General features: G+C 37.2%; 1 protein-coding gene across 12 annotated transcripts in view; it reads left to right on the forward strand.

The window, feature by feature from the left end:
* SUPT3H (SPT3 homolog, SAGA and STAGA complex component) overlaps positions 1–24,662 on the forward strand; it is a 469,983-nt gene that overhangs the window by 341,581 nt on the left and 103,740 nt on the right. For all 12 annotated transcript variants that reach the window (XM_081036769.1, XM_081036765.1, XM_081036768.1 and 9 more), the window contains 4 exons: positions 14,401–14,476; positions 19,555–19,667; positions 20,467–20,574; positions 24,155–24,322. In XM_081036769.1, coding sequence (XP_080892895.1) covers positions 14,401–14,476; positions 19,555–19,667; positions 20,467–20,574; positions 24,155–24,322 — 465 coding nt within the window. The remainder of the gene's footprint in view (positions 1–14,400; positions 14,477–19,554; positions 19,668–20,466; positions 20,575–24,154; positions 24,323–24,662) is intronic.

A 24,662-nucleotide genomic window follows, 5' to 3' on the forward strand; every position in this document is an offset into this window, starting at 1 on the left:
CATTTATATGAGGAAAAATAAACTTCTATGTTACTTAAGCAACTATAATTTGGGATGAGATTGGATATAGCCAAAAATATTTTAACTAGTAAAATCTGTAAATGAGCCCCCTAGGTTGATGAACCTAAGAATGTACTTCTAGAAAGTAATTAGTGTCTTACACTAGACCTGGGCTGATACAAAAATTAGTTAACAGTCATAAGTGGAAGGCATTTGACAGTTCGATGCGTTTGGCAATGATTGGATTCCATTTTGCCTGGTGCAAGTAGAAATCTAGATTCTCTCATACAGTCTGTTTTTAGTTTGTGCCAGTAAAATGAACTCGTAAATTGTGAAACAAATTTTGTGCCACTTCATGAGAGCAGATAATACTTAGCCATAAAGTGAAGTCATCATGTTGAATGTCAAGGAAGCTGTAGGGATGGCTCATCCTAGCCCTCTAACACACGCTGCTGTGCAGACTCTCTGTCAGTTCTAAAGCTCCACTTTGGACAAGATATAAAATGTGCTTTTACATAGGACATTGATTTTTCCCCCTTGTTAATTGTTTCCCAGATAACTGACAAATTAAGTTTATTTTTTTATATTAAAGGAATATTTTATCACGTGGCCTATGATTTTCAAAGAACTGTCATACCCACAGGACGTGTCTTCTTGGGTTTCAGCCTAAGTCTCATTAATATAAAGAGTTTTGTTTATCAGAACTTATCAACATCAAAAGGTTGAAGAAATCATTCAGCATCTCTTAGTATGCTTCCTGTCTCTTAAATTCCAGAGGAAAATAAGAGAAAGGATTTGATTTTAGATTTTTTTTTTGTTTGTTAATCAAAATAGCCATCCTGCTACTTAAGAAATTAAAATACTGTGCTATAGAAAATAAGTACCATCTGGGCTGTGTGTTTTTCTGCCTCCTCTAAAGAACACTATGCAAAGGAGCATATGCAAAGTAACAGGACATGCTTCATTTAACTATACTTAATGGGATACCTGACGTGGCACAATACTGTTCTTAAAAGTTGTATACAAATCAAATTAGAGTTGATTTCATCATATTGTAAATGCACCAGGAAAGCACCAACATAAAAGAACTCTAAGAGGATTGCTTTTGTGTTATCAAGAATCTTAATTCATTATTTTAGCAAGGTGATATTTTTATTATGTGGATCTTCATCATTCATTTCAATGTTGCCTATGTGTTGTTCATTCACCAGCAACGTTTAGGCAATCTGGTTTTGAAACCTGTTGCCCCAGAGATCATCAGGGTTATTAGACTGCTCTGACTGGCTAATTAAAGTCTGCTGTTCCCACGTTCATCCTCACTCTGCTTCCCCCAAGTGAAGCCTTCTTGTTGCTTCTTATTCTTTGGAAGAGGATGACCTTCCAGATATGTGAGATTATGCTTATGTCACAAAAATGTGCTCCCATTGAAAGGCTACAAACTAACAGAGCATGCGCCTGCACGCACACAGACAGGCACACACACACACACACACACACACACACGTACACTCACACACTATATACACACCCTCAAAGTGTTTACCCATTGTATTTGTCCCTTTGGCACCTTTTTCCTAATCATGAATGTCAGTCATCACAAAAGATTCTAAAGACTTCATTATATAATGACAGTTCTTATTTCAATCTTCTCCCGAACTGTAGTATGCCTGTCTTCTTTGTGGTATGCCTGTCTTCTTTCTGATATTCTTTTTAGACTGCTTGATATGTCCAGAGCATCATTTGGGGTCAGACAGACCTCAGATCACAGTTCATCCCTTACCTTGTCAGAAGTATCCTTGTTACGTTAGACACGGTACTTCATGTTTTTGAACCTCAGATTCCTCAATTGGGTCAGCATCTTCGAACTGTTGGGGAGCATTTGTGATAACGTGTAATGTACCTTGCTCAACAGCCAGCACATGTGTCTTTAAGAAAGAGTAGCTGTCTTTGAAAAAATATTCTTTATAAAATGTACAATGTGGCTAAATTCCTATATATAAACATACAAATGGAATTTAGTTTAGATAAATCATATAATGACGACCATCAGAACTAGTCAAAGAAATTAGCACATAGAGGAATCAAGTTATTGGAATATCTAACACTGATGGCCGTGCCCCAGTTAAAAAAAAAAAAAAACTCAGAAAATGTAGTGTGTCTCTTCAGAAGGCACTATGTAAGATAATTCTGTAACATTTGTCTACTTGTATCTTATTATTATTGTATCTTATTTGTGTTAGAGTTCTTATTATTGTATCTTATTTGTGTTAGAGTTCTAGATCGTGTTAAAACTGCACACAGCTCAAGTTTTAGGGTTCTGTAAAAACTAAACCTATGTCTTATCAGATGCACTGAAGAGCTTTTCAGGTAGAACTTTTTAGATTATTGCAAGTCTTGTAGGTCTCTAAAGACCTACAACATAAAGTAGGAATCTCTAATTGAACTCTGGGTAATTTTACTTGGCTAAAATTTACTTTGATAATTCTATCTATATTCACTAGAAAATGTTATATTTGAGTAAGGAGTTATAGGTATCAATGATACAGTGGAAAGAGCACTGGTTTTGGAATAGGAATCATAAATCTTTCTAGCAATGTCTTACCTTGATGAACAGCCACAGAAACGCTCATCCAAGTACTAAACACACCCTGTTTGGCTTCTAAGATCAGGAGGTTTAAGGAGTGTTTGGGGTGGTGAGGCTGGGTGAAGAGTACACAGGAACTCTCCATACTATTTCTGCACATTTTCTATGAATTAAAAGTATTTCAAAATAGGGTGTTTGTTTTTTTTAAGCCACAGAGAATCAGTGAGCTTCAGTTTTCTTCTGTAAAATAGAGATGATACTAAAAGCTGATCTTCCTACCGCATACAGTGGTTGAGCAGATCAGCAAGTAAGGCGATATGCATAAAACTCAGAAATGCTGCTTTTCTGTGCTGTGATTCTTCCTCACTTGACTTCACCCATATTACCTACCACCTCTGATCCTCCCTTCTTCTTGCTGCCAAAGTTGTCCTTTGCTTCTTTAAAGTCTTTGTGGTTACTTTATTTAAGGTGAAACACTGCCTCACATCACCAAGTCACTAAAAACAGTTCTCCTTTCTTCATCTTTCTTTGTAATCCATTCCACACCCTCTGTGGCGTGCCTTCATTAAGCCTTCTTACTTAAGAACTGGGCCTAATGGCCACTGACATTTAATCAAATAACAGTTATAATACATTTACTCATGAGTAAAGGCTGATTAAAATTTGGGCACTGACATCTGAGGATGGGAATTTCATCATCAAATATCTTAACAGAGACCATTTTGTTAAATAACCATAATTATAGGTTTTCATTTATGATTCCAGGGGATTTTGCTATTCTGCATTCTTTGAAGCCCAAGAGGCTGTCATAGTATTCAAGCTACTTTGAAATACTGAGTTTAAGTAGTACAGCCAGGGCTTCTGTAGGAGATAAGTTTCTGCAGGACTTTATCTTTCAACGATTTTGAACCCACAATTATATTAAAGATGATTTCTGTTTTTGTTTATTTTTTAATTAGTTAGGTAGACTTTTTAAAGATAAGAATTGAAAATAGACATTAATTTTCTGAATGTGTAGACATTTCTGCCTTTTTCCTGTCTTTAGGAATTTTCATTTATTACATTTGAAACAAAAGCAATTTGGATAGCATTTGTGTCTCATTAATTCCTATTGTATTCTCCTTTTAGTCATATTTGGTCAAATCTGTTTCTGTGTGTGTGTGTGTGTGTGTGTGTGTGTGTGTGTGTGTGTGTTTCAATGATTAAATCTTGGCATACTCAGGAAATCATTCTCTTTTGTGTTAACTCGTGCTTTCGGCTAGATCAGACTCTGGCAGATTTCTATTGATGAACTTGCTCACTTCTGACTCATGGAGACAACTCAGCCAGTTATGAGAAAAGAAACTTCAGTTTTAAAATGATTAAGGACATTCTTTTAAGGGGAATAAACAATTTAATTTGGTTTATTTTGTTTCTAATCTTAACTCAGATGGTGTCCAGTTGTAAAAGCCTATTTTTCCTTTATAATGTATTCCCTTGAGAATTTTTTCCTAGACTGGTGACTTCATTTCTTCACTGGTTCGTAATGTAGTAGACTTCATTATTCATCTTTTCATAGTTTCATCTTTATCCTTTTTGAATGTTTCAAACGTGTGTGATTCCGATTTACTGTAAACATGGTTTTTGACTTTTTCACAGTTTATTTACAGCCATATTTTCCTTCAATTGAAAATGCTAAATGAATAATTTACTTGTCTTACTAGGATACCTTCTTAGAATACTTCAGATTCAATATGTGAAGAGCCAATTTTCAAAATATTTTATTAGGTTGGTGCAAAAGTCATTGCTGTTTTTGCAATAATTTTTAACCTTTTAAACCACGATTACTTTTGCACCAACCTAATGTAAATGGAGAGATTGAAACTGCGGTATCAACAAATTATAGGTAATGAAGAATATAAACTGGCCATTCTAATCCATCCTTGAGCCAGTTATCTCTGCAACTCCTAACATTTCTGGCAGCAATCGCGTAGCTTTCAGAGAGAGAGTGGGAGTCTGATGATAGGTGAGGGCAGGTCCTACTATATTGCTTAGGAGGGTTAAAAGTAGCGACATTTATTCTGGACCGTTATTTTAGGAGCATTGTTTCCTATGTGCTCCATAGATACACCTGTCAGTTTTGGCACACCATCATATCAAAACCAAGGAGGAATTTCACAGAAATGACACAACATGATTACATTTATTTTCCCTTCTTCTACTTCCCCCCACTCCGGTTCAAGCCGTTGTTTCTCAGTCTAGTTGTGTAGGACCCAGCTCCCTGGCCCGTGCTGGTATTATGAACCTTACACTCCCCCCGGCTGAGGCAGTCGGCCGGTGGTTGGCCGCTCGCGGCAGCTCACGCTGGCTGCTGGCTACTCACGCTGGCCGCCAGCCACTCCTGACGGCACACGCAGGCCCAGGGCAACACACAGCAGCCTGCAACAGCACACAGCAGCAACATGATTGCATTTTTAAAAGATCACTCTGACTAGAGTGTGGGGATTAGTCCTTCCTTCAGTATCATGGTCATCCTGTGAGTCTCACAGGTGAAATGGCCACTATTTTGATACCAGATATAAAGAGACACAGTGCTGGTTCCTTGAAGGTCAGTCAGCGTAGGCAGCAAGAACTCTGTCCTACAATTTGTGGTATTTCACTGAGAAATACTTTTCAGAAGAGAAAGAAAATCAGAGAGCTCTAAGTCTCCTTCCCTCACCTCTATCAAAGTATCTCTGCGCCGAACACTTTTCATCGATGAGGGTTCATAGGAAAAAGAGCATAGCCTTGGTTGTAGGAAGATACCTGGCTTCAGATTGCAGCACACCTTCCTTGCTTAGCCACCTTAGACACGTTACCTAACATATCTGAGCCATAGCTTCTTCATTTAAAAAATAGGAATTGTATCTGCAGTATTTTCCTTCCACTGACTCACATCTGGAAGAATTAAGGTAATGTAAAGGATCAAGCCTGGCACACAGTATAGTCAGCCAGTGTGAGTCCCATCCCCTTAGACGAGTGGGTCTCATTTCCGTGTGAGTGTGCTCACGAGGGGATGACTGCCTATGTGTGGAGACATGTTTGGTGTTCACAACCCCGGCAACAGTGGGCAGAGGCCAGGGATTTGGCCAAGCTGCCAAGTACACTGCAGCGCACAGGACAGGCCCCACAGCAAAGAATCATCCAGCCCAGAGTGTCAGTAATGTCAAATGGGCAACCCTGCCTCCGAGACATTGACTTTTCTATATGTATATGTAGCCTAGGGGAAGACATATGGATTCACTCCAACAATACTTACGAACTATCTACTATGTGGCAAGCTCTTTAGGGATTTAGCAGCAAATAAAATAGACGTAGTCTCTGCCATCAAGGAGTTTATCTTCTACGTGGGGAGAGATAGACAGTGAACAAACAAATATATTGTGGCAGATGGTAGTTAGAGCTATGAAGAAAAATTAAGCAGGGTAATGGAGAGAGAGTTACCTGGGGGGAGCTGCTATTTTCTAGAAAATGATCATAAACAGCTCCTCTGATACCTTATCCTCTGATCACCTTATCCTCTGATAAGGTGACGTTTGAAGAGAGCCCTGAAGGTAAGCAAGGGAGCAAGCCAGACAGTGATGGGTAAGAGTAAGATATTCTGGACAGAAGTATAGCAATATGCAAAGGCCTTGGTGTAGGAATGTGTTTAGCATTGTCATGAAACATGACAACAGGCCAATATGGCTGGAGAGGGGGAGGAAAGAGAGAGAAAGAAAAGATGAGGTCAGAGAGGTAATAGAACACCAGATTGCATAGGGCTTTATAGGTCATTCTGAGGATTTGGGATTTTTTTATTCCACGTATGATGAGAAGGCATTGGAAGTTTTGATCCTAAATAGCATGATCAACTTTTCATCTTTTAAAAGAGTACTCTGGCCGTTGTGTGGAGAATAGACTGGAAGGGTCAGGGTTGCAGAGGTGGAAGAGTGGAAGCAGGCAGAGCCACTACGAGATTATTTCAGTAATCCAGGGGAGAGAGAGAGTAATAACAATGGTTAGGATCAGAGTAGCAGCAGTGAAGCAGAGGTGATGGAAAGTGGTTTATTCCAGATATGTTTTAAAGGTAGAGCTGGTAGAACTTGCTTAGAGGGAGTTAACTGATGAAGTGACCTAAAATAAAGACTTTGTATCAAAAGAAAAGAAGATCCTATTGAAAAACTCAGATGTACCACACAGTATCAACAAAGAGTGATTCCAGGCAGGGCCTCCCCTGTTCTGGACAGAATTCCACGTAGCCTTCAGGAGGATGGTGAGAGGTATGCTGCACTGACAGACTTCCCCCTCGAAGGCTTTATTTTAAGGGTGTCAGACTTTCCCCCTACATAGCGAAGCCAGGCTCCATTCAGTATGCGTGTTGGACTGCTTGAGAGCTTGATCCTGGCTACATCAAAATGGAAAGGTCTAATTCAAGGTCGAAGAGAAAGTATGAACCAAATTTTCTGTAATCGTAGCTTTAGATACATATTTTCCAGGCAGTGTGTTGTAAAGTTTTACCCTAAATAACCAACATCTTTAACTGTATCCTTGTATATTTGCTAGACTCTAAAGCCATGTCGGCTCATCTGGGTATTACATAAACTTACGGGAATTTTTAGGAATGTTACTCAGAATATCTTAAGAGCTTACACATATTAACCTAGTCTGTTCACTTTTAGATATACAGCCAAATAAAAACCACAAAAAAGGGTTACAATTAGGAAAATAAAAAAGAGGTCAATCTTCTATTACATTAAAGAGCTAGTTTTTTTAAAAAAAAAAAAAACTAGTTTGGGCAGAAATTCACATAGCTTTTTATATTATTTGCCAACCTAATTATTACAGTGCATGTTGACAGTTTCAGGAAAACATTAGTAAAAATTAGTACTAACACTGTATAAGAATTTACAACCAAACATGGAAAAGAGTTGTATGGTTCGAGGTTATTGAAAAAAGATGATACTTTTCTTAGAGAGCACACATTTTATCCCAGAATAGGAAATATTTTATTGTGTATAATTTTCCCAACTATTAGCTTAATAAATTCAGATTTAAAAATTTTAAACAGACATTAAACCAGTTTTAAAGGTACTATTTTAATTTTAATGATTATATTTTCCTTATACAACCAATTCATGCTCATTCTTGATAGTTTAAAATATATAGAAAACAAAAAACTCCTATAGTCACATTGATTAATATATTTAGAACCGTAGAGTATAGACCAAAAAAAAATCCAATATTTTGAAACAACTCTATTATGAACTAATACCACAAATATCCTTTTGTGTATTTCTTAATCACTGATGCTTTATACTTACTGAGAATTTCTCACTTATTTTTAGCACAAAATTCCTTTTAAGTCCTTTGAATGTTCTAGAGTCTACAGCTATTTCTTTAGGAAACTTCATATGATTACTGTAACACATTCTTGATACCTTATATCACAATTATATCAATCAGGATTCTGAGTTGGCTCCCTAAATAATACAGTAACATTCTCTCTCTCTCTCTCTCTCCCCCCCCTTCGTCTCTCCCCCTCCCTCTCCCTTTCTCCTCCTCCCTCTTTTCCTCCCCTTCTCTTCCACCCTTCTTCCATCACTCCCTTCCTCTCTCTCTGAACATATATCCGAGCCTTTGCTCTTGCTCTGATTTTCTGCCTCTTGCATAACTGCTTTAATTATTTTTGTGTGTGGTCATTTATTTAATGACCTATAAGTCAAGCAGAATTAACTCAAGAGGAAAGGTTTCTTTACTTAATTTTTTTTTCTGATTGTAATTCACTTTAAAAAATTAAAACATTACTGAAGTGTGTGACTGGAAAGTAAGTTTCCTATAGTGCTACTACCCCCAGAGATAAATACTATTAAAAGTATAATGTATATGCTTCCAGATATTTGCACATGTGTGTGTTTGGAGATGAAAGGAGCACGCATAGAAAAGTGAAGGAATATAATACTATCTAGAAGAACAAATCACAAGAGAGAAATAATGTGACCTGTGATCTTTAGGGAAAACTTTCTAGAGGAGGTGGTACCTGTACTGAAAGGGAAGAAGTTAAATTACCGGGTGGATGGGGGAGGGAATGGCCAACACAGTAATGAGGGAGGGGCAGGCAGCAGAAAATCATGGCAGATGTGACAAAGGATGACATGAGTAAAGCAAAGAATAGACATTTTAGTAAAAATAGTATCTGCCTATATAGAACGGGCCATGTTAGGCCAGCATTTGGAAGCCAGCATCTGAGCTTGAATTTGATGCAGTGATTTGCTGTGAGCCATTTGTTTCAGTTTATGATGAGAGGAATGAAAGCCGTGTGGCAATGGAGGAGGGTCTGCTATGGTGAGGTCTTGCTAAGTGCCAAGGCCATTTCTCTGTTTTTACTTATTGTACCCAGATGGTTTGGGAGAGTTAAATTTTTGGAAGGAACCAGCGAGGAACCAGTTGCAGTACTCCAGGCCCAAAATTATGAGCTTTGCAGCTGACATAAGGGCAGGGAAAAGAATCTACCAAATATTTTGAGGGAGACTCACTTGACGCTTGGATAGGGCAATCTACTAAATTACAAACTGACCCAGCGAACAGAACAAGTACTCCCGTGGGTACTAAGTTGCCTCTGCAACAATCTAGGTAGAGCCTTTTACCTTTCTGGACCTCAGCTGCCTTATATACACTGAGTTGGGAATGTGGTTTCTAAGTGTGTTCAGCCTTCTGTGGTGTTTACGGGTCTGTTAGTATCCCTTTTGCAAATGGACCACAACAACATGCACGAACCTGCATAAACAGCCCATAATACACATGCTGTCATGTTGCTGAATGCTGCTGCCCACCACTCCATTTGAAGTTTTCAAGTTCAGCAACCATTTCTGTCTAACATGAAGTAGTTGGTAGATTACCATTGGCATTTTACCTTTTCCATGCAGAAGAGACTTTGCACTTCAATTGTAAGACTTCTAGGAGGAATCAAAATAAGATTTTTTTAAAAATCTGAGGTGGAAGTGAGAGCACATAAACTTCCGTCTTGGTTTAAAAGTTCTGTTTGGTGATTCTGTATTGCGGAAGAAAGATGCATGTCATATGTCTTGAGAAGCCGCCAAGAGATACTCTAGCACATAGCTTCTATAACTATTACATATACTGCAGTAAAAGCATGTGGAGAATTTAAATGAAACTGCATGCTGCATAAGTAATCCAGCCTCATACCTAAACAGGTACAGGCAGGGGCATTGATTGTCATAACTGAAAATATTTTTCAAAGACACAACCAATTTCCCATTCACTGAAATCAAAACTTTTCACTGAAAATTTAAATTAATAAATATATATTGAGAGTGTGTTGTGTTCAAGGTAAACAAACAAATTATACTAGGTACTGCATCTGTAGAGATATTTGCTTCCTTGTTTTCATTTAGATAAGACTCAAAAATGAGTTCATCTGATGTGGAATTCTGCCTTCTACGTTTGTTTTACAATAACCAGGACAAAACTGTAACTTCTTGGTAGTGAGATGAGTGACAATAAAGCATAACTATTCCCTTTTACATTTTTAAAAGCCATTCCAGTTAAATTTTAAAATATTGTTGAGTGTTTGAAAAATCTTAGGAATAATTCTTTCAAAGGTAATTTTTCCATGCATGCCCCTATATGGTATTACTTTGCTGCATTGTAAATACTAGTAACGTTCAATTTCAGAAAAGCCTGAGTATGTAGCATATTTTTACCAATCTTCAAGAGCCCTGTAGATACCTAAAGAAACCAAGATGTGGGTAGACTTGACAGATTAAGCAGAAGACGAACTGGACCTGCAGACGTAGAAGCGTGACTAATCTCAGGGTGACCTTGCATTCATGTGATTGTCTGATCAGAAGAGCATTGTGTAATCTGAGAATGTTCAGTACTAACAAAAACTATGATAAAGCTACTATGATTATTCAGTGATATAGTTAATAATCAAATCTAGAAGTAAAACCTGGGTCCTCAATGACCTAGGGTGAGGTCTAGTCTGAGGTCTAGGTCATTGAGGACCCAGGTTTTACTTCTAGCTTTGATTATTAACTATATGCCTCATTTGTTTTTCTTAATGTAAACTTCAGGGTCCTCAACTGGAAATTGGAGCTGTTAAAACTGTTTATCTTGAATGTTACTGTGTTGCCCTTTGTAAAGAGTAGGCATTGTTTTTCTGATGGTGCTGTTTTGCTAGGTTTAGGATTTTTTTCCCTAGTGTCTTTTTCCAGAGATTTCTTACAATACTATGAATAGAAAAGGACAGCCAGTGAGCTCTTTAGTGTAGATTGGAATGAATAATCTGAATAGAGGCAGAAGGGAAAGTGGAATTAGGACAACACAGAAAATAAAAACCAAACGTATTACATAGTTGTCCAATGTCTTGATTTTTTTAATGGGTCTTTGGCTTAAAAAAACCTGCCTACCGTCTCTGGAATTCATACAGTTTGATTACAGATATTACAGTTTCTGATTTTAGATCAGCCAACAAGGATTTATATGCATTTCTTTGGCCTCATCCATCGATCCATCTGCCTCGGTCAGTCAGCTGGCCAGCAAACGTTTACTGAGGCCCGGGGAACTCCAAGCTAAACATTGACCAGTACTGAGATTATAGAAGGAGAACAGTTACCGTTTTTAAAGAATACAGTCCATGCAGGTTAGATGTTTACTGCTTTTCCCAGGATTTTAGGTGATAGTGCAAGGACAAGAGATAATACAATCAGATGCTGAATGATTTGGATCCTTTGATGAGGCCAGATTTGTCTCTTCCTTTTGGTTATTTGAAACAATACATGGGAAAGAGAGAGGAGTAAACAAGTCAACATGGTGAGCATGTTGTCCTTGTCGCCCTCGTCACCCTCACATCCCAGTTAGTGTCTGTGGTTTCCTCTTGAGCTTCCTGGACCTGCTCTGAACGGTAGCCATGCTTTTTCATGACTTGGCGCACATAGAAAATGACAGTATTGTTAGCCCACACCAAGGTAGATGGACAAGAACCCTTTTGGGGTTCTTCGCCATGTCACGCCCCACCCCCCACCCCACCCCTTGTGTGGCCTCCAGAAGGTGGAGAAGAGATGGTATCTCTCCACACCTGCGACATGTTTATATATAGCACACCGCCCACCGTCGGGTACATTACAGTTTGTACGGTCTGCTCTAGGTTATCCCCAGGTGGTGCCTTCGTTGCTGACCCAGGACCCCACTAATTTTATTTTCTCATGAACAGTTTGGGCATGTTAATTATAGTGGCTACATGATATGTTTTAGGAAGACAGTGTATAGAATTTAGAGGATTCCCAAGAAAATTACTGAAGTACAGAATTACTATGGGTGACAGACAGCTTTTTGTAATGAAAGCAGGCTGGCTCAGGAATCGGGAGCCCTGGGCTTCAGTTCTAACGTGGTCACTTTTCGGCAAATCACTTCTCTCTCAACTTCAGTTTGCGAGGGATTGAAGAGGATGAACTTGGAGCCACCCTGGAGTTCTAACATACCATCCATTGTACTGCCTACAAACCTTTGCTGTTGAGTCAGCTGTTTTGCTCTGAGTGTTTGCTGTGTGCTAGGCACTTACTAATGGCTTCCCGAGCATGCCCTGGGGCCAGCTGCATCGGGCTTCCTGAGAGCTGAGGTTTCTGCTTAGATGCTGGAGGAACTGAAATCAGACTAAGATGCTTCGTGAAGGAAAGAGGGTAGACACTGAACAGGGTGTCCAAAAGGAATGAAGCTAGCTGTAATACTTTAGGCTTGACTGTCTTTTAAATGTTATCAGAGGATAGGCTTTGCAGTTCAGGGTCTTCCCACTAGCCGCACCTCCATGAAAACTGGCTGCCTGGCAACGTTAACCTCTTAGGATAAGTTCTCCTAACTTTCATTTCTAAAAATACTTATTGAAAATACATCAACTGTCTAAGCATATATATAAAAGTCAAATCCTGACTGTCTGATTTGACGGAAGAAAAATTAGTTTTAAGAATCCTGTTAGGAATTTTCTGTCTTTTTCCATAGTTACCTGAGTCCTTTCTGTGTATCATGTATAGGGTGGATGAGGCTGCCTAGCTGGATCTCTGGTAATGCTAGATAATAAAGGACTGACTGCATTAAGGTAATAGTCATTGCCCTGATCATAGGCTAAAATGGTAGCATTTGCTCCCTCCATAAATGTTTTACTGTTTATTTACCCTGTGTCAGATATTTTCTAGGAACTACAAATTCACACCTGAAAGGTTCCTGCAATAGCCAGACACAGACAGACAGACAAATATGATACAGTGTTATCGGCCTTAGAAGTATTTTTAATAAACAGATCGGTAACTCATTTGTTATGTTCAAAACTTATCAATTCTCCCTTCCTTCCTATTTTCCATTAGCAAAAAAAAGGTACATGTCAGATACATTTTAGGACAAAACTAAATCATGCATTCACATACCAAAAAATACTTCTAAATATATAAAAATTCTCCCAGTAATATATACCCTTAAGAAAATATGATGTTTTGAATACACATACAAGAGAATACATATACACATACATATACGTATGTATGTATATAATACACACGTGTGTGTTATATTTACTTGTACATGTTCAAAAAGGATACTTGAACCTAGAGGGTAAATAAACAGGAGGAGTCTGGGTTTGTGTCAGCGCATATGTGTGTTTGTCTGCGTGGGGGAGATTGGGAAGGAAAGAAGGGAGGGAGGAGCGGAAGAAAAGGAAGGGGAAAAAATACTCAGTGATCTTAGAAGGAGCCACAGTAGTTAGTAAATTTTTCCCTACCTCCCTCCACCCCATCTACGTCTTTTCTGTTTGAGCTGCAACTAGCGTACCGTTATTCGTTCCATCCACTGATAACATCATTGGAATTAAATTGACCACTCACCCAAATCAAACAAAATGAAAAAGGAATAATTTTAGTGGAAAAAATATATAAAAATATCCACAGACATTATAAGTAGTACTTATGTACTCCAACAACTGTGATAAAGAAAACTTGCTAAAAGTCCTTCCAAAGCAGAAAAAAAAATTAAAATCTCAGGGAATTTTTTTCCTTTACTGGCCAGAAATGCATTCCAAGAAGTACCAGCCTGTCTCATTTCAAAATGCTTCCCTTGCCAAGGAAGCGGAAGTGGTCATATTCTTTCCCACCAAACCGTGGGTGAATTATAATTATCCTACCTCGTGTGGGACAGGGAAGCAGCAAACATCTGCTGTACTGAATCAGAAACCCACGAATGAAGCTGTCTACCAAACTGGGAATCATACCTGGACTCAGATTAAAGGATTCGTGTTGTGTTTACCTTTTTCTTTATTTTCTTTGCAATTGAAAATATGGATTTGTTAGCTCTGGCGCCATGTTCTAACTGAAGGGAAATATATGGATTCCATTCTTTGACTCCTATTTTAATATTTAAAAATCCCAGCTTTAAGGCAGATGAACCGTAATCATTAATAACAGTTTTTCTGTTTGATATATTATCTCCTAGTTTTCTTCGAAAGGAGGGTATAGTTAAGAAAATTTAGAAGAGCACAATCTAAGAAACAAGATCCCTTTAGTTTTTTCTTCTGCTGTAATGACAATAACAGAGGAGTGGAAAATGGTATTTTAAACTTTATTTCCAAAAGAAACAAGCTCAAAACTGCTGTTACTTATAATTTTATGTGTCATGGTATTTATGGTGGTACTAAACTTTTCACCTAGAGTAAGGAAAGGAAAGTGGAACTTCAATTCTAAGTTTTCGTTGTGAAAACATGTATAATAATCTACTTGCTTCAAAAAAAATCTTTGTGCTTTTTTATTTTTATCTATTAGAGAGCAGAAAGACAAACTCGAATTATGGATTCAGCTCAATATGCAGAATTCTGTGAAAGTCGACAATTAAGTTTCTGTAAGTAAGCATTTAACTTTCCTTCATTATATGTTTAAGAGATTATGTGTTATAGATATAGTAAAGTATGACACAATCTCTGTTCCTTAGAAATTGGTGAATTTAATATATGCATAGTTACAACTGGTACAGAAACAGCCTCTGCATTGTAGGGGAGCCTAATAAAAGAGTTTACCCCACTCAACTGTTTTGCAATTAATAGTAGTAAGAGGTTTTAAAGGGTATGAATAATACACAGAAAACCATGTTAATTATTCACATTACTGTTGGTCAAAACTTTTCATTTTTCTTAATATTCCCATTTTAATTTCTTTTCCTGTTTCTTAGTTCTGTTTGCACCGTATTGCTGATTATACTTGACCCATAATGGATGGACTCTGGTAGTATAGTCATGACATTTAAAAGCCCCTAATACGTATTAATAAATCCCAAATTTTCCATTTATTTATGCATACTCATATTACCACAGAGGAACATATCAATAATCTCTTCCATCTTCGTCTGTAACCTCCTGCTGTGGCATGCATTCAGTGTTAGCCAAATTCGTTGGTCTGTGCTCTTGTAATACTAATAACCAAGTGGTAAAATTGGGCTTACTAAAAGCACATTAAGGTTCATGTAAATAGTGGGCTCGACTGGGTAGCAAAACATCCTTACAGCAAGAGTTCAGTGATGACTAAGACTCTCAGGATAAAGGTCAAAGAGCAAGTGTGATAGAAAGTCCGGTTACAAGTCTGACAAAATAGCACATGACCCTGGTCCGAGGGATTATAGACACAATGGTGTCTTTAAACGAAAAGCTATTATGTGGCCACAAGAACAACGGCTTTGATTTGGAAAAAGAAAATGAGAGCTTCATTTATAGATCATAAAGTGCAAATAAATGACACATTTCAAATAGTGCCCCCATGTAAATGTCAGTAAAATATAGGAAAACATGTTTTGGAAGATTTTTTTTTTTCTAACTAAATATACTTGGAGTCTGACTAACAATTTGGCATCATACATCTGTGAAGCATTAAGTAAATGACACTTCAGATCATGGCAATTTCAGCAAATGAGAGGTTTTTGTATAGTAATTTTTAGGTTTAAAAATGGCATTCAAGTCTTTTATAAGTATAAATCTCCAGTTTATAAAGTAACATTTAGTGCTATTGAACTATTTTTTTAAAATCGTATTTTAAATTTAATTCACTTAAAGGAACAGACGTGCTGTTTCACACTGAAACATACAGTCATTGAAGTGTTCAAATGCACCTTTAGTTTGAAAATCAGATTTTTAATAACTCATTCTTTTGTTTGTAACTTATTAATAAACTGTAGTAAATTGGAAAGAAATATTTTCCCTTTATAAAATGATCGTGGTATAAACAGCACATTATGCTTCATTTTTTTCCTTTAAAGAAGAGGGATTTAGGCATTTGAAAAATATTTCTTTATATGGTTCTCATAGGTGCTTCATTATGAAACCATAGCGGGAGACTCCGTTTTGTATGCCAGAATGCTGTGGTTTGGACTGCTTACTCCAAGTGGGTCAGCAAATTCAGAACTGATACCCACACTGGTCAGAGTGTTAGGCTCTTTTCATTCCTCTTCTTCTGATAAATTACCAGGATGTAGGAATTGCGATCCAGCTATATGTCTTCTTAAACAGTTGATCATAGCATTCAGTAATTGGGACTATCGGTGCATTTTAAAATAACAATTCTATAGTTTTGTAGGCTGAGGGTAAGTTGTAGAATCGGGACACTGGTCAAATTCACTAGTCTTTTCTTTCATATTTATATAAATCAGAGAGTTATTTCCCTTAAAGTCTTTAAATAGCTTTAATGTAGTTACAATTTGTAAACCTTTTTCCAATCCTTTCAACCTTTTGTTTAATAATATGTAGATTTTGTAAATAAATGTCTTGATTTTCTTTTTAGTCAATCTGAGAATCTCTTTGTATTTTAATTGATGAATTCAATTTCTATGTATTTAATTACTTATACATCTGGGTTTATATATGGTGTCTGACTTTGTGTTTTAAATTTACTGTGCTTTTTTATTTGCTTTTCCACCTCCTTTTCTTAGTTCCATTGGATTCATTGAGTTTTCTTCATTCCATTTTTCCTCAACGAGCTTGTTATTGTATATTTCTATTATTTTAGTTGCTGTTCTTAATTTTTTAATATATATCCCTGACTTAAAATAATTTTTTTTTAATTTGACAAGTATGTAAACTTTCCTTCTTAGCCTAATTTTATTCTTCCCAAGACTTTGAAAGTGGTTAACGCTCTCTTTTTTGTTTCAAAAATGGCTTTATTTTGCCCTTATGTTTAAATGATAGTTTAGTTGGGTAGTAAATTGTAGGCTAACAGTTATTTGTTAAAACATGATTCCATACTCTTTTAGTCTCTGCTGTTGGTAAGAATTTTGCTGTCTCCCTGTACTATATATTCCCTGTGGGAGAAACCAAGAGAATGAACATATATTGCCTCCAGGCCTTCTGATACGTGGGAAAATGAACAGGCTGATAGTCAGTACTGACCAATAAATATCTATGGAAGGAAAGCAAGAAGGAACCTTTACTGTAAAAGGTCCCAGGGAAAATCATGCCCTCTGAGTAAGACTGTTCTCAAATAATATTAACCCAAAGAACAGTGATTTTGAAGAGACTGAAGTTGCAGATGAATTTCTTCAGAGTAGAATAAGCATTACGGAGGGCTCAGATAGAAAGGTCAGGAATGAAAAGACTGGTGAGAAGGGATGGGGTAGAAATATTAATAATAGAATAGTATGCAGGGATGAGAGAATGGAAAATTTGAAGAAACTTGAATTTTACTAGTGATCATTGATGAGAAAGATACAAAAAGGTGTGAGAATTCACTAACCTTAAAATTCCATATGAAATTATTATGTAAAGTTGTTTTAATTCCAGTACAGGCTGAAAACCCAGATAGTGTCAGAAAACTGATAGCCCTAGGAAATTTTCCTCTTTATTCAGGATTCTATTTAAATTGTTGATCAGTTTCCAGGATTATCTTCTCTCCTGATATATTGAGAAGAGGGGTGAAGGATAAAGAACTCTTTCATTCTGATGCCCCCTCACTTCTTGATGGAAACAAATTATCATGACTAGGGGTGTCTGTGCCTCTTTCTCTGGAACCAGCAATACCCTCCCTGAAAGGCTCCATCCCTGAAGCCATCCTGCTCCAGGTGACAGGGAGGGAATTAGAATCTTCACCTGTTGCTGGAATAGCAGTAACTCAAGTGAGTTTATGGGACCTCTGTGTGTCTTTTTGATGTATAGAAATGTTTGGAGCCTATCCTTCTATTAAAGAAATATCTTTCATTTGTTTGTTCTTTCATTCATTCATTTCTTCTGGGAATGAGTCTTCTAATGCCAGGCGCTGTTCTGGGTGCTGGGAATACAAGAGTGGAGACGTCTTTGTCCCTGCATTCCCAGCGCTTAAAATCTAGTAAGAAAGCTACTAATTCTGTTGCGTAAGGAGACAGATCTGATAGAATATTAAGAACCATCCTTTCTCTCACTACTAAAATAAATTGCTTAGAGCATAATATCTGTTTAATATCTATTTAGAGCATCATATCCTGAAAATCTGTTTCTGTGTTTCTAACAATCTGTCAAAGAGAGAAATGAATAAGGTACATTTTATTGATTTTGCCAAATTGCTGTCTGTTAACTTTAACTTCAGAAGTATTCCACAGATGTTAAACAAGTGTTTGTGAGCTATTGCAGCTTCCTAGTTAGATGGAATGTTGCATGTCAGAGAGTATTTGGAAGATTGGTTACGTTAGGGAGATAGCTTTAAGGGGGATTATCATAATTCTGCCACAGTTGACAACTTTGCATATGAGCTTCGATAGCAGGACTTAAAGTCTTCGGTGATTTATTTAGAAGAAAACTCTTCTGTATGTGGAATCCATGAAGACTGTATCCAAAAGGATCAAAACATCATGCTTTGAGTTACCGTTAAGTGTTTTATATACCTGCGGGATCAGATTAATCAAAACAATAATCAGTTGGGGTTTTTTAAAGATAATTATGTTATAGACATGATAAAATCTTCACTATCAATCTTTTCCCACTAGGTCACTCGTTAAATTAGTAATATCTAATGAAGGCCCTATATCAAGTTAGACTCTGCTTAGTACTGTGGCAGTTTAGAGATAGCTAATGGACGGTTCCATGTGTGCTTGGTACTGTTAGGTGTACAGAGACATGACACATGGTGTTTGCCCACAGAGAACTCATAATATGGTTTGAGAAATTACAAGCAGACATGAAAGGATATCTGATGATATAAGTGTTCAGTTAATGACCACAGTGGAGTACTATATCTTTGGCAGGATTCGTAGGAATGAAGAGTGATGGGAAGGCATTCCGTGGAGGGAAAGGAACAGGGGTGAACACAGGGGATTATACTCGAGGCCAGGTGACAGGTTAACAGGGATTCATATAAAGGTAGTTTGGACTCAGTCTGGAGGATTTTCAGAGTCAAGTTTAAGAATTTGGACATCTTTGTAATAAGGAAAATGTAACCGCAGGCTTAGATCAGGCAAGACATCAGTTTATTCTATTGAATTCTAAATTCATGACTTTGAACCTATTCCAGTAAGAGACACATTTTGAAAGGTATTAAAAATACAGTCTCTCTGTTTCTTTGTTCATAACAAGTTCTTTCTTGCAGGATTTTTTTTTCTCACCGGAATAAATTAGTTATATCAAGGAAGTAACTCTTCTGACTATTGTTATAACGTAAGCTACAGCCAGTGGTAACATAACTTCTTCTGACACTGTGGGAGAAATGCTACACAGTGGAAGAAGTGCTAAACAGTAAGTGATTTGTTATGTAGCATAGACGCAAAATAAAGGACCCAAACACATAAGGGATATCTTCAGGCTAGCTAGACTGAATAGCTAGACACTAATAAACCTTAGAAAACTGCGTTTTGTATGTGTTATCTTTCATAGACAATTTTCAAGAGACATTTTTTTTCATTCCGTGATAGTAATTGGCAGTATTAAAACACTTCAAAAATGTCCTTTTTTTTTTTTTTTTTGTACTGATTAGCCAAAAAAGCCTCCAAATTTCGAGACTGGTTGGACTGCAGCAGTATGGAGATAAAACCCAATGTTATCGCTATGGAAATTTTAGCATATTTAGCATATGAAACTGTGGCACAGGTAAGAATTCTCATCAGTCATATGAAGCCATAACATGGCAGCTTTCTCCTTTTCCCTCTCCGTGACCAATTCTTCTTCCCTCCGCTGCTCTGCCAGGAATGAGAACAGCCATGAGTTTTCTTCTATGACAGTCTTAATCATTTTCTGAAATTTAGTTCAGTGATGTTTCTTTGAAAGTATCTTCAGTTCTCATGGGGGCCAGGGTAAAAGTGACTGTTTCTGGCAGCCTTATCCTAACCAGAAATGAAATCCTGTACACTTTTTCTCAACATTGAATTCTAAGTACACATACCTCGTTGAGGGATTATTTTTAAGTTTTTAAAAAATAACGTTGCTAGATATAGATACAATCTACTGAGTGCTTGCAAAAATCTGAGTCTAGAATCAGTGCCCTCTAAGAGTTTCTCAAAGGATGATCCTTAGACCAAAAAACATCAGCATCTCCTTCGTTCTCATTTAAAATGTCAAGTCCTAGACGACATCCCAGAGCAGACCTGCTAAATTAGAGTCTTGGAGCTTAGAGCCCAGAAAGCTGTATTTTAAAATGTTTCTTTAGTGATTACAAATTAAAGTTTGAGAGCCACTTACCTAGAAGGTCAGAATATATCGTTTCTCTCCTTCATGGATGGGTCCCTTTACCAGGCAATGAAAGCATATGCTCGTGTTCACGAAACAGATTTCTAGGCAGACAGTATTATCAATAATATTTGGAATGTACTTCTTTTAGGTTTGCCACTTCAGAAACATGGATGATTATTTCCAGCTATATGACTTTATTTTCATTTCTCTGATCTTCTAGTTAGTGGATCTGGCTCTTCTTGTGAGGCAGGATATGGCAACCAAGGCAGGAGACCCCTTCAGCCATGCCATTTCGGCCACCTTCATTCAGTATCACAATTCTGCTGAGGTAAGTATCAAAAAACTGTCTGACAAGACACATCTGTGGATTTTTTTTCTCATGTCCAGTAATTTTAGTCATAGTTCTTTGGAAAAGATTATGTAGGAATGTATGGCCTTTATTCAAATACTCTTAATGCATTCAACATTCAAACAAATATTTATTGACAATGTACTATGAGCCTGGCCCTAATGATCCACTTAATACAATAATTTCTTTCACCTTTTCTTTGTCTTATTAAGCTTTCCTAGCCCGTCAGTGAAAGAGGGATAGTGGCAGAGCACTTGTCATTTCCATGGGAGATGAACAACTGGTTTTAGTAATTGAATAACATTGAGAAAATTTATTTATTCCTTTGTGCCTCAAAGATGAGAGGGTTATTATTATTTATGTAATAATAATTCCTGACCTTATTGATAATTTTACATTCTGGTTATTGACCCATTTCTAAACATGATGTCAAGAAGCATAGCTTCACTTATCCTTTTATTTTCTATTGGTCCTGTCATGTAAAGATCACATCTCTTCTGATCCAGTTTCTGTTGCTGAGATACCCACCTATGTGGACTGGAAAGTCTTCTTGCCAACTTTAATGCTTTATATAATTTCAGTATAAAAACTATGCTCTGTAGGTAGCATGTGCCTAAAAAACAGAAATGTAATATCTTATTGAATGCATTTGCTAGTATTTGACCTTTTTTACTAACATAAACAGTTTCGTAGAACTCAATCTAATAACTGTAGGGAGGGCAGCACATAGGTTAGGTTAACACCTACGTGTATAAATGTGAACTGAGCTTTAGATCAAGTTGGATGAAATGTATAACCTGACAATGGAGAAACCCTTTTGAGAATCTAATGAAAACTATAAACTCTTTCACCAGAGACACAGTCATAAATTTTGCATACAATTTCAGGGTGTTCAGAGACCCTCTGAAACCATGCTGTGAATCCAAGGGATCTGTGAACCCGAGGTACCCCAAGTTTAAGTATCTCTGCTCTAGGATACTTAGTAAATCTATAAAGCTATGTGCCTATGTAGCATGTTATTACAATCCAAAAGTTTGACATCTTTTTATGCCTCTTAAAGAATCAGATGGACTTGGAATCCAAGTAGGAATTAAAATGTTTATGCCTATTAAAAATCCATTTTTTTCTTGGATAAGGTCATACATCATTATCAGTCAGCATAGTCTAAAAGTCTCTAAAGCCTACCCAGTTGATTAAACACTATTTATTTTCTTTATGTTACAAACCCAAATTATGATGTCAAAGAACACCCTTTAGAATGTCTTTGGTACATGTTCATTTTATGAATATGTGTATACGTATGCTTTTCATTAACATCAGACAAATTTGTTGTAACATTTCTAATTGAAGAAATTTACAGTGAACATAACAAGCCGAGTTTTCCCTTAACATTCAAGGGATTGCTTGCATGGCTAGGAAAACTCTTTATCCCCACCCCCCACCCCGCTCCACTTTCTTGGTTCTTCAGGGTGGCCAAGCTGCCCTGGGCAACTACTCAGCAACCACAGCCGCTGTTCCCAGCTACCCAGCAGTTAAGAAAAATGTCCTGTGTGTGCTGGATTTCCTGGGCTCTCTGGGAGGTGGGAGCTTGAGTGTCGGAAGGCATCCTGGCTAAATATGTTAGTATAAGCCTCAGACTTTTCACTGGCCTGCCAGACACCCCTCCTCCCCTATGTGACTGGTAGTCACAATGAGCATTCAAGGGGGCTGGCAGTCTTCCTGCCCCTATGTCCTCTCATAACACAAAAAGAATGGCGACTCTAAAGTAGGAGCCTTACTCATCAACATTACAAATCAACAACCAACTTAGAGAGCCAGCTTGAAGGGCTTCACCAATTTGAGTACAAAGGGGGACTCTGGAAACTGATAGGATCTCTATTCAGGGAGGTAGAACATTCTGTAAAACAAACAAGGAAATAAATGAGCAAGCAAACAAACAAACAGTTCAAGATAGCTATACTAATTTCCAAATGGGTGGCACAGACAGAAAGTGCAGAGGTAAAAAAAAAAAACAACTCGCTAATTACAATCAAAGAAGACTTCAAAGAAGAAGCTGGGTGTTGAAGGAAAGATAGGACTTTGATGAGACGATAAAAGTGGGGAGAATACTCTAGACCTCAGAGGCAACCTAAGTATACTTTTACAAGGAAAAAAAACTCACGTTAAAATATTCAAGCAAAGGATTCGTTGAGGAGTGGGTAGTAGAAAGTTAAATTAGAAAAGTCCTGAGATGCTTTAGTTATTAAGGAAGAGTTGAAAGTTTCTTGGCCAAAGAATGGTGAGTTCAAAAAGGTGTTTTAAGAAGACCCAAGTGGGTGTGCTCTGTCCTGGAATTGGAAACTCAAGGCATACAGTTAATACAAAATGCATTCTATTTTAATGATTAGAATTTCTTGAGTACTAACCATATAAGGAACTGAACTGGTTAACCTTGGTTTTCTCATGTTAGATTCACAAGTTCAATATTCATTCAAGTTAATTTTCTAAATTTTTTTTTTCTAATGTATGGTTTGTGCACAGGAAGCAATGATCGTTAGGAGCTATCTTATTTTTCCTAAGAACAACTCATGCCAGATTAGCTTTATCCTTCCTGTTTGATAATGTTTTTAGGCAAGTAGATCAAAGAAATACTCTTGAAACCAATATCTGAATTTTAGCAAACCATTTTACAAAGTTAAGCATCATTTTTAAAAAAGATTCATTGTAGAGTATTGTAGGCCAGTAGTTAGTACGGGTAGTGTGGCCGATAGGATGAGGTAGATTAATGATACCATATGTGAAAAAGACAGAGACTTTCATTTGCCTGTAAATTTGGTAGGAGCCAATATTACAATGTTAATGATCAGGAAACTTTGCTTTATTTTAGTGTGTAGGCACAATCTTATGGGATGGATGTTGGTAAAGGGGAGGATGTCAAAAGGAGCGTGCTCAGGGGCTGAAGGAACCTAAAAACATGTCTCATAGTAAGTGGTTAAATGAACCTGTTGTTTGACCTGTAGAAGTTAGAAAAGGCTGTGAAATACAGTCTTCAAATATTTGAAGTGCTTCCACATGGAAGAGAGAACAAACAGACTTACAGTCATAGCCAAAGAAACCAGAAGAAAGGAGGGATTTTATGAAGAAAAGCAGGAACTAGATGTGGGAGGAGCTAGAGGTATCTACAGTGACCCAAGGCATTGAATTTGAGTTATCTGAAAAGGCTGGTCATCATTTGATACAAATAATGTCTGGAGGCATCCAGTTTGTCAAAGAGTGAGGGTTAGGGATGGTAGTTTAGAGGTTCCTTTGTAAACATGTAAGTTTAAAGTGCTAACAAAACTCTTGGAAACTGTATCAGAAGAATCCTGATTACATCTAAATGATTAGACAGTTTAAAAACTAACATATTAGGCCCTCTAGGCAGATGGGGGCATCATCTCTGTGGACTGGATAATAATAAATTGCGTTTCTATATTTGAAAGTTTCAAATAGTAGTATTCACTACATAAGATGTTAAACAAAGTTAAATTTTAGTAGAAGTCCTGGTCACTTGATTTCAAAGCCGTATCTCTTTGAGCAGGGGTCTTACATGAAGTCCTACCCAGACTCTCCCGAGAATACGCCTCCTCCTACACCCACAGCCCCACCATCTGGATCCCAGCACTCAGGGAAAACTGCATCAGGATCCCTTGGGAATGGAAGTGCTGGACAAGACTCGGCTAAAACCAAGCAAAGGAAAAGAAAAAAGGTCAGTGATTTTTGTTTTAATTTTATTTTCAGAGTGGAGAAGGTCTTAATTGAATTCTTTTCAGAGATAGGAAAATGTGCTCATAATTCAAACTTTTAGAAGTAGCCAATTTATACTTAACCATACTTAATGACTTGTACTCAAACTTGAACAGGTTTCATCGGGATAAAGCAAAATTTTGATTTTTTTAAACACTTTATTTAAAATTTTTTCAAGCATGCAAAAAAGTTAAAAGACTTACAGAATTAACACCATATATCTGCCATCTAGATTCCACAGTTAACATTTTACCATATTTACTATGTTAACTGCATATTTATATTTGCTACATCTGTGCATC

The sequence above is a fragment of the Rhinolophus hipposideros genome (assembly GCF_964194185.1).
Source record: "Rhinolophus hipposideros genome assembly, chromosome: 3".
In the NCBI taxonomy this organism is placed as follows: domain Eukaryota; kingdom Metazoa; phylum Chordata; class Mammalia; order Chiroptera; family Rhinolophidae; genus Rhinolophus; species Rhinolophus hipposideros.